Genomic DNA, 13951 nt, shown 5'->3' on the forward strand with positions numbered 1-13951 from the left:
TCTTATTTCAATTTCCAGGAGTGTATTTTTCCCATGTGGAAGTTTCTTTCTATTTTATTTACAATATTTATTACTGTACACAATTCTGCCTGTGCAGGGCAAGCAGATATGTATGCTAAAGTAATATTTATAATACAACAATTATTCATTCACAATAGTAATAATAATAATAATAATAATAATAATAAATCATAACAGTTAAATATACAATAGTATCAAGATATTTTTGTGGTACATCTTACATATCCATGTAAAAAGTCTTTGTTGGTACATTACTGTCACAAACGTATACGTATAATTCATATGGCAGTTTTTTGTTTCATGTAGCATATCTCTTTTGTGTCACTGTTTTGAAACTCATCAAGTGAGTAATATGGCATACATTTGAGCCACACTTCTATTGTTTGCTTAAACTTATTCATCAGTAGTTTGCTCACAGCCTTTGGGAGTTTGTTATAAAATTTCAAGCTAAGGTGCTTATGGCTCTTTTGTGTTTATGTCAGCCTTGTGTATGATAGGTCTATGTTACTATTATTTCGAGTATTATGAACATGCATTTCAGATCTTAAATTAAAGTTTCTTATGTTCCCTTTAGCTTATATTAAACAATTATAAATGTATATACTAGGTAGTGTCACTATCTTTAGTTCTTTAAAATGATTTTTGCAACTTTGTCTTGGTGCTAGTCCTAAAATGCACCTGACTGCTTTCTACTGCCACTTGAAGATGGTACTTGAACCTACTGAGTTGCCCCAAAGAAGTACCCGTATTGCAGTTGCGAATGGAAAAAAGCAAAGTATGTGGAGATTAGCAGATTTTTACTGATAATGTGTCTCAGCTTGTGTAATAGAAAGAGAGTTTGAGCAAGTTTGCCACATAGATAATTTGTGTGTCTGTCCCATGTAAGTTTTTGATCCATATGTAAACCTAGTAACTTGACATTTTTTGTATTCTGTTCAATTGGTTTCAGGGTGAAGTAAATTTCTTCAGTTTTCAATTTGTTTATTGATAAAAGGTTGGCTCTGCACAAGTCACTGCTCATTTCAGTTACTACTTTGTTGTATTCTATGACATTTTGCATATATATCATCAGCATATCGTACATTGTTACATGGCATATAATTTGAGAAGTCATTGATGTAAACAATGAACAGGAAAGGGCCAAGCACTAAGCCTTGTGGGATTTCTCTCTTTACTTTCATGGGTGTTGACTATTGATATTTTGTTTTTACTAATTCTACCCTATTGCTTAAGTATGATTGAAAAAATTGTTATGGTATATCTATAATACCATAATTTTCTAGTTTTTTTATCATTATTTCATGTGTGACTGGGTCGAAGGCCTTTGTTAAATCTAACAGTGTAGCACAAGTGAGTTTCTTGTTTTCATATCCTTCATATATATTACTAAAGAGGCATTCAACTTCTTTGGTTGTCGATAGTTCAGATCAAAAGACCAACTGGTTATTACTCAATAATTTATTACTTTCAAAATAATTGTAAATTTGGATACATATGCAGTTTTCTATTACTTTTCTATTACTTTTGATATAATGGGAACTATTAATATAGGTCTATAATTGTTTGGCATTTTTCTGTCACCTTTCTTATAGATTGGGAGTGTAACTGCCATTTTCAGACATTCAGGGAATATTCCTTATTCAAGTATGCAATTTGTCAGATATGTTATTGGCATTTAGATTGCAGTGGCTATGTGTTTAACAATACTGTTACTAAGTCCATAATAGTCCTCTGTTTTTGAGTTTTCTAGTTTCTTTATTGATTTCATAATGTGGCCGGAGGTGATTTTTGACCAAGAGAATTTCTTGGTTGCTGGTGCTTATTGTTTAAGAAGGGTTACAGCAGCTGAAATATTATCAGAATTATTTTTACCAAAAGAAGAAGAAGAAGAAGAAGAAGAAGAAGAATAAGACCTGGCACAATTTATAAAATATTTGTTAAGGATGTTGCAATCTGTAGGCACTGTGGCTTCCTGTTTGCTCATATTGATTTCACTTTTTATTATATTCCAAACTGCTTGACAGGCTTTTTTTGAGACCGCAATATATTCATCATTTACCTTACATTTTGCTGATTTTATTTCATATTTGTACAGCTTCTTAAGGGTCACATAGCGTTTGCTGGCTTCCTCATTTTTATCACTATTATTTTTTAGTATAAGTAGCAGTGTCCTCATTTGCTTGAGCTCTGGAGTGTACCACTTGTTAGAGCACTGCGCTTTTTCTGTTGTTAGGGGTGCATCTTTTTGTGGTAAGTGGACAGTGACTACCTACTACATTTTTAATGATATATAAAAACATAGAGAAACATTCATCAAGATTTTTTATATTGTGTAGTGTATTTGGCCAATCTACCACCTTCAGTTCATGTTTCAATTGTACAATATTGCTCTCTTTTAGTATTCTGAAAGTGACTAACTGTTTAGTTCTCTCTGGGTTCATACTGCCCATCTGACCCATATCCCATCATGATCAGATAACTCTAACTTAATCACATCATGCTTTAGTTGATCCTGATTTACATTACTGATTACATTGTCAAGGCATGCATCTAGTCTAGTAGGTTTTCCAATTATACCGTAGCAGAGTAGCAGTTTAGTGCCTTTAGGCTGTTAACCATGTCATTTACATTTTTTCTACTCTCCCTTATATCTATATTGAAGTCACCTGCAATAAAAATTTTGTGATTTTTGAGTTTAGTGAATCATTTAATTAGTGAACTTAGTTTATCTATAAGAACTTCCTCACCAGAGGCTGGTGTATGGTACACAGAAGCAATTATAATTTTTTGAGTATGCAGTGCTATGGCTGCTACTTCAAATACACCTTCAATGCAATGTTTGTGTAGGTCTATCACTGAATGCTGCAGATTTAAGTTTGCTTTGATGTAGATTGCAACTCCACCATGTGCAATATTTGTTCTACAATATTTTTTGGCTAATATGTAGCCATAAGGTACACACATATCTATTTTTGAGTCATGCAACCAATGCTCATTAATACACAGTATGCTACAGTTAATTTTGTCTTCCAAGTACTGTAACTCATTAACCTTATGTCTTAGGCATTGTACATTAACATGAAATAACATTAAATTGTTTTTGTTACTGGGAGGAATACCTGTTGCTTTTTCTGTTGCATTATTTTTACTGTCCCTTGCAAACTGTTGTGACCAAATCCAACTTGTGTTAGAATTGGTCACTACTGGGAGTTTCCCTGTACCATATCTTTGAACTGAAGCCTATAAATTGCTTTATTAGCAGAGCTTAATTTGTCTCTTACAATCCCAAGTATTTTTTTTTTTTTGCTTAGAAGTGACTTTCCTAAGCCATTTAGATGCTGACCATGGCTTGTATGACAAGCTCTGTTAGAGTGACACAGTTTGCTAAGGGGCACAATTGTGGTGTGGCAGCAGTCTGAAATATCATTCATGTCATCACAGTTACATTTTTGAAATGTTTACATACTGAATCATAGAGGTTATTTGCTTTTTTAGTTTCATTGTTCACACATGATTGTTCTATTACATCATAATGGTGAGGCATTTTAGCCACTATTACATTGGTATGTGTTAGCTTACTCAGTGACTCTTTCAGCACTTTTGTTGCTGCAACTGTTTTGTTGTGATACACATCATTAGCACCTCCTATAATTACTGCATAGTCGTTTGAAGATAGATTCTTGCATTCTTCTTCAACACTGTCAACAACTTGGCTTAATCTTGCATTTGGTTTTACTAGTACCTGAATTTTTAACCTTCCTGCTGCATCGTGATGAACATGTCATCACTGTATCAAAAGAAACAACTAGTATTTATGGCACCTTGTCTAAGGCTATATCTTGAACATTCTCCATGAAGAGGTTTGCAACAGCTGGAGTTAATGGGCTTCCCATCACAACGTCAATGGTCTGATCATAAAACTGACCATGGTACAGAAAATAAGAATACATAAGTTTATGCCTAAATAGTTGGACCACATCATTTAGAAATAACTGAGATACTACGTCCAAAGAGGCTTTGATAGGCACATTTGTAAAAAGCACCACCACATCAGAACTGACCATAATGTCACCCTCACCAAGTCAAATACTGTTAATTTCGTCAACAAAATCTTCTGAGTTTTGAATGTGATGTTCACAGTGTCCTGCATGTGGAGCATGACCAACTATTTTATCAGCTTGGGTGTTGGTGAAACAGCAGTGGATACAATGGGGCAGTATAGTGTTCCATCTTTGTGGATCTTCAGTAAAGCTTAAGCAGTAGATGGTATAGGTGCTTGTGGGAGAAGATTCTTGACCACATTGTCTTCCACTGAAGCATGCTTGAGAAACTCAGATAACTTTTACATTATTCTCATTGTTGGGTCATGTGGGGGCTACCTGTAAGTATATTTGCCCAGCAATGCACATATCATTATACCATAGCCAGTGTATTTTATAATTACAGCTGCATTGCCTTTGTCAGCAGGTAGGACCACAAAGCTTTCATCATTGTATAGTGCTCATGAGCCACTGCAATCAGCCATGGTCATGTTGGGGCCTGGTAACATTGATTTCATGAGCCTGCAGACAAAATACAGCATGAAAGAAGCCTTATTCACGTGAAAGAAAAGTTACCAGCACCCAACATGACCAGGATATAAGTACTGTGCAATGATGAAAGCATTGTGGCCCTTCCTAAGGACAAAGGTAATGCAGCCATAATTATGGAATACATGGACTACAGTATGAAGATGTCTACACCATTGGATGAATATAATCACTGGAAGCTCCGAAGTGACCCAGCATTGAGAATAATGAGAATGACATCTGTAATTCTCAAGCAATTTTCAGTAGAAGACAGTGTGGTCAAGAATCTTCTCTCACAGGTACGTAGACTACCTGCTGCTTATGCTTTACCAAAGATTCACAAGGATGAGACACCATTCTGCATCATCATGTTCACTATTTGGGACTCTATGAACATCATACTCAAAATTCAGAAGATTTTATCAGGTGAATTAACTATCTACCATGTAGTGAGAGTGACAGTATGATCAGTTTTGATGTGGTGGCTTTTTTTATAAATGTGCCTATCAAAGACTCTTCAGACCTAGTATCCCAGTTCTTTGTAAGTGATGTGGTTGAGCTACCTAGGACACTAGCTTACATATTCTTATTTTCTGTACAATGGCCAATATTATAGTCAAACAAACAGTGTTGCAATGTGAAGCCCATTAGCTCCAGTTCTTGTAAACCTCTTTGTGGAAAATTTTGAGGAAACACTTTAGATACAGTGCCATTAAAGCACAGTTGTTTCTTTCAATACATTGATGGCATATTCATTATTTGGCCCCCTATTGGCCTTGAGAAACTTGACAAGTTCTTAGATCATCTCAGTGACATTAACACTAACACCCAGTTCAAAACTTGACAAGTTCTTAGACCATCTCAGTGACATTAACACTAACACCCAGTTCACCGTGGAGTTAGAAAAAGAGTATGTATTGCCATTCCTCAATGTCCTAGTTCACTGCAAACAAAATGGGTGCTCTGGCTGCAGTGTCTGTAGAGAATCTCCCCACGCTGATCTGTACTTGCATGGCATCAGCCATCATCATCTGGCACAGAAGCACACTGTATTACAAAAAAAGACGCTGATAACCAGCCCTATGAGCTGAGCCATCTATATAAGGTCTACAGAAACAACATCTACAATGTTCATCAAATAAATCAAGTGATTTCATGAAAGAATCGCAATAAGACTGCCAAGGAGGAGTAGGAGAAGAAACTTGCTTTCTTGTTACCCTGTGGCTCTGTGTAGGGTAAAATAAGCTGTCTACTGAAAAGACACAAGATGAAATCAGTCTTCAGGCTGAGGTCTGCAAAGTACCTTGTGAGTGTGGCCAGTCTTAAATTGTACAAATGGAATGTTCTGTAAAACAAAGCAGGATGGAGCATGAGATGTTTTATTGGCTATGCTACCACCATTGGCTATGTTTATGCTACCAACAGAAATCCGCATTAGCTGAGTGTGCTTTAGAAAATGAAATCTCTGTCATGCCTTGCTCTAACAGCTTCTAGTACTCTGTAATTAAAGAAGCTGTTGAAATAAAAATTACTGAAAACACCATTAATGGAGAATAGGGCAGCACGGAATCTAGCGATCATGTTCTTGACACGGGTACATTGAAAGCTGAGTTGATGCATGCCCATATACGATGATGCTGTGAGCACCAATGACATCACAGCCAGGAGCTAGTGTATATAAGGGTGTACCAGCAGCCCACTCACAGTCATACCACTTGACAATGGCCAAGGAGTGCTTGGCTGAAAGGTTGTGTAATTTTAATCACTTGACCCAGTTGGAAACCCAGTCACTTTTTATTCAGTGATACTGCTACAAGAGTCTGCACTCTTAGCTTTCTCCTGGAGCTTCTATGCTAATCAAGTTGGGCTTTGTACAAACCCATCCCTCTCTGGCAGCCTGGTATATGGACATATCTGTGTGTACTAGCCCTAGGTGAAATATTATTATTGTGAAGAAGTACCTTTAGAACTTCATAAAAACAAGATGATTGTTTAAAAGTTTTATTTATTAATTACATATATGACAAATCATGAACTCAAAGAAATTCTATAGTTCTAAAGTTATAGCACCTGCAAAGAGCAGATCTTGACCAGATCCTTTTGGCAAAAATAAGGCACTGAAAGCAAGACAAGAGGTAAAACTGTAATTAATTCCCAGCAAAATCCAATTGCCTTCATACAGAATGCAAATCCAGAACTCCCAAGAATGAAGTTTGTGAGAATGTGGCCACCATTCCCTAGGATTCAGCAAATTTGCCACAGTCTTGAATCCTAGGGAGGAGAGCATGTAATTGTAAGAAAGTATAAAGCCAGTACCAGTTATGACTGAAAAGAAATAATGTCAAATGAAGTCACAAAGTCTACCAACTACTTGACATTGAAAAAGTACATAAAGTAAATCTGTGTAGATGTGGATTTTAGGATAGATGAAGAGGCACAAAAAGAAAGTTAAAAATTTAATATTACTAAATGATGCAGATTGAAATTCTTTGAGTGTAATGGCCGACAATAGTTGCCTGGTGAGCAATGAGCATTGTTGAGAATGAGTAGTAGAAGAACGTCACCATTACAGAATGTAGCACAAAAATTTTAATTTCAGAATAAATTGGTGAGGGTAATTTACCTGGTGTGCTTAGAATAAGAAATTTGTGTTTATCTTTGCTCTGAGAAGATAATTACAAGAATACCTGTAAAGCAGTATGATAATACCTGTAAAACAGGATGATAAAATTGCAAAGCTTAATGATCTTTTCAAAAAAGTAAATGAAGTTAATGTCGACCACAGTCGTAAAAGTAGTTCAATTTTAAAAGCAGGTAGGAAAATTAAAGGTATTTTCAGAAGTAGTTAGTAAAATTAATGACATTTCAAAGAAAGTAGTTGATGTTTCTATGCACATACATAGGTTCGAGAAGAGAGCAGAAGAAAAGGATAAATAAATGTAAGAAATATTGGACGCAAAATTTAATGAATAGAGGATAATACAAAATGCAGAGTGGGATAAATTCTAGTTAAGGTATTTAACCAAAACAGATTGACATCTAGTAGAATTTGTAATCAGAAGTTTGAAGAATACAAAAGCAATCCCCATGCAACGTCAGTAAAATTGAAGCCAGAATAAGTGACATTTCACATACAACATAGACTAAGCTGAAAAACATGAATTCAGATACAGATTGTAAAATGAATGCTATATCCAGTTCTGTGGAAGAAATAAAGTTTGACATCCAATCCATACAAAGTGAATTAGATGAACTAAAATGTAAAATGAATGGGCCAGTATAAAGCAATCTAGTTACATAGAATGTTCTTTCACAGATACATGTCCAGATATCACTCAGCAACAAAAGAGATTAAATTCATTGGTTCACAAACTTGGGACCACTGAACCAAATCTAACCATTTACTTAATGGAAGATAATATGCTGAAGCACACCAGGAAGGAAAGATATACATCCACTCATGTTTATGAATATTTTTATGGCATGCTTCCCCACAGCTGGAGTGACACACACAAAATTAAATTTTTGGAAGAAAAGTTGCTACTCACCACATAGCAGAGATGCTGAGTCTCAGATAGGCACAACAAAAAGACTGTCACAATATAAGCTTTTGGCCAACAAGGCTTTTGTCAAAAACAGGTGACCAACACACACACACACACACACACACACACACACACACACACACACACATGACTGTAACCTATGGCAGCTGAAGCCAGTTCAGGTGCCAAAGGCTGCAGTCACACGTGTGTGAGTTGCATTTGTGTGTGTGTGTGTGTCATATATTTTCGACAAAGGCCTTGTTGGCCTGAAGCTTATATTGTGACAGTCATTTTGTTGTGCCTATCTGTGATTTAGCATTTCCGCTATATGGTGAGTAGCAACTTTCCTTTTCATGATATTGTTACAGTCCATCCTGCATTTTCCATTGTTTGGTTTAATTTTTTGAAGGATTTAAGCAGGGAGATGAAGCATAGTGGGCTGCCAAAGCTGGAGATAGTTGTAATATATACTTCTAGTTTGAAAATGGTTTTCTACAAAGATATTGGTCCAAGGGAACACAAGAAAGATTAGGGAAGAGAGTAATGCATCCAGAGCCATCCACTCAGTGTTAAGGCAGTCTCCAACACTATTTTGAAAAGTATTTGAAGAAGGCTAAATATTTGGAACAGGAGATTCCGCTGACCAACATCTTGAAAATTTTAAAGAACCTTCTCTCCATAGAGACCAGAGAGAAGCTATTAACAGTACTGCATGAAGATACTGAAACGCTTCTCTCATCTGTAGAGTCTTTGGACATGTTAGAAGATGATCAATGTGCTTTTTATGGGAATGGATGGAGAACACATTTATGAGGGACAGATGATCTCAGAGGAAGATATGATGACACTGGCTGATGTGACAACTGCCAAGTATGAGGAAGGCATGACACGAGAAGTGCAGTATGCATCTGAACACTACACATGCTGTATCAAAATAGTAAAGATAGGAGAAACTTTAACTGAAAAAAGATGAAGCAACAGACATGAAGACATGATGATATACGAAACTGGGCAGAAAGAAACCAGGATTGACAGAGATTTTAATGGAACTGTGACACCCAGCAACAGCACATAAAAGTCAAGGGAATTATGATTTCAGACAAGGAAGTGCACAATGGGCCCACATGTATATCCTGCTTGCCTGACCATAGGGAATTATGTGGGCTAGAGGCAGACCCATTCCATTAGGCACCAGAATGGGGAATTAATGAAACACCTTAAATCAGGAACCAGTTACAAATAAGTAACATCATTTGAACCAAGCTGCCACCAAAATTAAATGTAATGGAAAAAACATAGGACCAATTCTAGGTAATAGATCAGAGGTGAGTTTAATTTCCTATGTAAGGTACAATCAGTGAAAGAAAAACAAAGAAATTCTGATGCTACCAGTTAGAAACATCAAGAGCTTTGGTGCAGTAGATAATAAAATACAGTCAGTGAAGATTCAAACACAGGTCTGGTTTAAAATTAGTCACGAGGTGCTCAAACAAGTATTTTTAAAAGTGGAGGATTTGGTGGATGCCTGTTTACAAAGTACTGATTTTTGCTGAGTATTACATTTATATGTATGTGATATCTATTCTGTCAGACATGTCCAACTGAATGGACAGCACACACTATTATGATTCAGCAACTGTGAATATCAATAGTGTCAGGGAAATTTTTCCAATGGTGGCCACGTTAGGGCACTGAAATTAACCAATGGCACAAGTTGAAAATTTGTGACGGACCAAGCCTCAAACATTTGTGAAGAGCCTGAACCCACAAAATATTTTTATGCCCTGTCTGTCTCTAAAAATGTCCTTAATTTTAAGGTACTTTGCAGATTCACTGGTGTCCACCCAGTGCTGAACCTTGTGGTACATCACGTTTTACCTTCTTGAATTTTGAGTGTACATTTTCTAAACTGTTGTCCTATTTATATTTTATCTCTGTGCATTATTGCCTACTTTCAACAAATGTCTTTATAATATATTTTGCTCAGCCTCTAATGCCACACTAATTTATTTTTCTAATAGAAGTGTGTGACACACACAATCAAAAGCCTTCGATAGGTCAAGGAATAGAATACAAACTTGTTCATGTCTTTCTAGTGCCCTGACTACATATGTTGCGAAGTCTGCAACTATTGTCTGTGTATTGACCTTTTCTGAAGCCATACTGTGCTCTATTTATTAACCTGTCTCCCTATGAATTCACTGTCATATCATTTATGGCTATTTTTACAGTTTTAGGCAGTCAGATGTGTAACAATATATCTGTAGTCGCCAGGATACCCTTTGTCTCCCCCATCATATATAGGAATTACTTTTCTTTTCTTCAAGAAATTTGGAAATATTCCTTCCTCAACATTGAAGTCCCCACAAGTAATAGTTTGCTTTCCCCTATCTGACAGATACCACAACAAGGCATCCAAGTTGAGAATGGCCTTTCTGATCATGATGCTCAGCTAGTTACAGTACATGACATAGCTCCATTCAGTAATTAAAAACTACCCTCCAAGGTTGTGTGTTCAATTAATGACTCAACAATTAGAAATTTCAGAGAAAATCTTCAGCATTTAGACTGGGATGAGGTCTACAAGGAACCCAATGCTAATTTAAAATATAACTTATTTCATGATAGACTTGTAAGAGAATTTGAAAACTGTTTCCCCAAGAAAGTAGTTAAATCTAATTATAACAAACCATTCAAAAAACCTTGGCTTACTAAAGGAATAAAAATATCTCGTAACCACAAAAGGGAACTTTATCTAACAATAAGAAAGAGTAATGACCCAGAAGCAGCCAAATATTATAAAATCTATTGTGCTACATTAAGAAAGGTTATTAAAAAGTCCAGAAGCATGTGCATCATGTCTGAGATTAATACCTCTGATACAAAATCAAAACAATTTGGAATATTATTACGAGGGAGACAGGGTAACCAAGAGTACAGGATGATGGCATCACCATCAAACAGAATGGAAACTTGATAAACAACAAGCCGGATGTCGAAAATATTTTGAATAATCATTTTTTAAATGTTGTAGACAAAATAGGATCTAAATCTTCAGTAGAAGAAGCAAGGCAGTTAATGGAAGAGACCTTACCCATACAATTTGATACAATTGAAATTCCACCCACCTCTCCTTCTGAAAGTAGGAAGATAATAGCCTCTCTGAAGAATAAAAGCTCACATGGAACTGATGGCATTTCCAGCAGGATAATAAAAGCTTGTTCCCAAGAAATAAGTGGGATTCTTAGCCACATATGTAATAGCTCTCTGAAGCAGAGTATTTTCCCAGATAGACTGAAGTATGCCATTGTTAAACCACTGCATAAAAAAGGGAATACATCTGATGCCAACAACTACTGCCCAATCTCTCTTCTGACTGCCTTATCCAAAATTCTTGAAAAAGTAATGTATTTTAGAGTAGCTTCACACCTTTATAAAAATAAAGTTTCACCCAAATGTCAGTTTGGTTTCCAGAAGGGTTTTTCAATGGAAAATGCTATATATACTTTCACTAATGAAATATTAAATGCTCTGAGTAACTTGAAGTCACCTATTGGGATTTTTTGTGATCTGTCAAATGCTTTTGATTGTGTAAATCATGGAATACTTCTAGATAAGCTCAAGTACTGTGGTATGAATGGGACAGTGCTCAAATGGTTTAAATCGGAAGAGCACAAAAAGTTGAAATAAACAGTTCACATAATATGCAAAAAACTGGTGATTTCTCAAACTGGGGAACAATCAAGAATGGGGTGCCACAAGGTTCGGGCTTGGGTCCTCTGTTGTTCTTAATATATATTAATGACTTGCCATTCTATATTCACGAAGATGCAAAACTGGTACTTTTTGCCAATGATACAAGTATAGCTATCACACCCAACAGTCAAGAATTAACTGGTGAAATTGTAAATTATGTTTTTCAGAAAATCATTAAGTGGTTCTCTGCAAATGTGCTCTCATTTAAACTCTGACAAAACACAGTATATACACTTCCACACAGTAAATGGAACGACACCATTAATAAATATAGACTTCGATCAGAAATCAGTAGCTAAGGTAGAATATTCAAAATTTCTAGGTGTATGCATTGTTGAGGGGTTGAACTGGAAAAAACACACTGAGGATCTGCTGAAACGTTTGAGATCAGTTACTTATGCTATTAGGGTCATTGCAAATTTTGGCGATATACATCTGATCAGAATAATTGCTGGAGCTCATCCAAGATCATCCTACAGTTAAAAATCTTCACTGTAGCCTCACAATATATATACTCACTTATGAAATTTGTTGTTAACAATCCGAACGAATTCAAAAGTAATAGCAGTGTACATGGCTACAACATTAGGAGAAAGGATGATCTTCACTACTCAAGGTTAAATCTAACTTTAGCTCAGAAGGGGGTAAATTATGCTGCCACAACAGTCTTTGGTCACTTACCTAATAGCATTGAATGTCTGACAGATAGCCATATAGCATTTAAAAGGAAATTAAAAGAATTTCTTAATGGCAACTCCTTCTACTAGATGAATTTTTGAATATAGTAACCCCCACAAAAAAGAGTGTCATGTAATATTTTGTGTAATGTAATATCTTATATAGACACCTTTTATTAACCTGACACATTCCACATCATTACAAAGTCTCGTATTCATGATCTATGGAACAAGTACTAATCTAATCTAATCTAATCTAATCTAATTGAGTATGCTTTGTTTAGTATTTAGAAATATACTTAACTATTTTAGGAGACATGTCATTCAATCCCTCTCAATATTTTAAGGATCTAACTATAGCGTCAAACTTTGACTCATCCATAGATGATAATACTATACCTTTTCGGTACTTTATGTGTCTCCAGAATGAGATTTTCACTCTGCAGCAGAGTGTGCACTGATATGAAACTTCCTGGCAGATTAAAACTGTGTGACGGACTGAAACTCAAACTCAGGACCTTTGCCTTTCGCAGGCAAATGCTGTGCTATCATCTTATCACTGTGCCACCAACCATTGACATCTGGCACATCTTACCATGATTATGTGCCTGTTAGCTGCAGGGTTTTCCTGGTTTTCCCATCCAGTCCTTTTCCAGTACCTAGCAGTGGAATTTGGGATGTAGATGCAGATTATCAAAGTTAGAAGTTAGAAGTGGTATTAACATGTGGTGCCCTGCGGGTGACAAACTTTTTGTGCAATATGCTTATTTACCTATGATCATCATGTGTACATCAGGTTGGTTATTATAGACAGAAGGAGGCTTTAGCTGGTGTGTTTTCGGCAGGTGGCAGATGAGCTACTGGTGCGTCTACAGAATGAGTTTGGCACAGGCGGTGTTGTGGAGGAGCCAGAGAAGCGTGTTGGCCAGCAGTGGTACCGACCCATGGTTGTTTATTGCAAGCTACCAGGTGGCGCCTATTACTTGCGTGTGCGCCAGCCGGGGATCGACGTACCACTCGAAGCACAGAAAGCACACTGTCCTGAAGATGTAAGTACCAGTTCACTCCCGTCTTCTCATACAACAGGCCTCACAGCATGAGGTAACATCACCAAAGTTAGGCAGCTGTGACCTAACACCTGCATAAGCCAGCTGCACATGCTCTATCCATCAAGCACTTACAAGATGACACTGCTCAATTCATTACTGTACCTCTCCCCCCCCCCCCCCCCCCCCAATACCCAGAGCCACATTAGGGCAATCCTACACCTCTGACAGAATGCCATAACTGTGCCCTCCACGTCCCCCCCCCCCCTCCCTCCACCCCACTGTAAAAGTAAGTGAGAGATCATCCTCTGCGTGCTCCTCTCCTACTCCCACATTCA

At 36.7% G+C, this 13951-nt stretch overlaps 1 protein-coding gene across 1 annotated transcript in view; it reads left to right on the top strand.

Moving 5' to 3' along the window:
• The window catches only part of LOC126355344 (cilia- and flagella-associated protein 61-like), a 223683-nt gene that overhangs the window by 161443 nt on the left and 48289 nt on the right, over positions 1 to 13951 (top strand). Inside the window, exon 10 of the mRNA XM_050005638.1 lies at positions 13413 to 13616. Within this exon, the coding sequence (XP_049861595.1) occupies positions 13413 to 13616 (204 nt within the window). The remainder of the gene's footprint in view (positions 1 to 13412; positions 13617 to 13951) is intronic.

Source organism: Schistocerca gregaria, chromosome 3 (genome assembly GCF_023897955.1).
Source record: "Schistocerca gregaria isolate iqSchGreg1 chromosome 3, iqSchGreg1.2, whole genome shotgun sequence".
Lineage (NCBI taxonomy): Eukaryota > Metazoa > Arthropoda > Insecta > Orthoptera > Acrididae > Schistocerca > Schistocerca gregaria.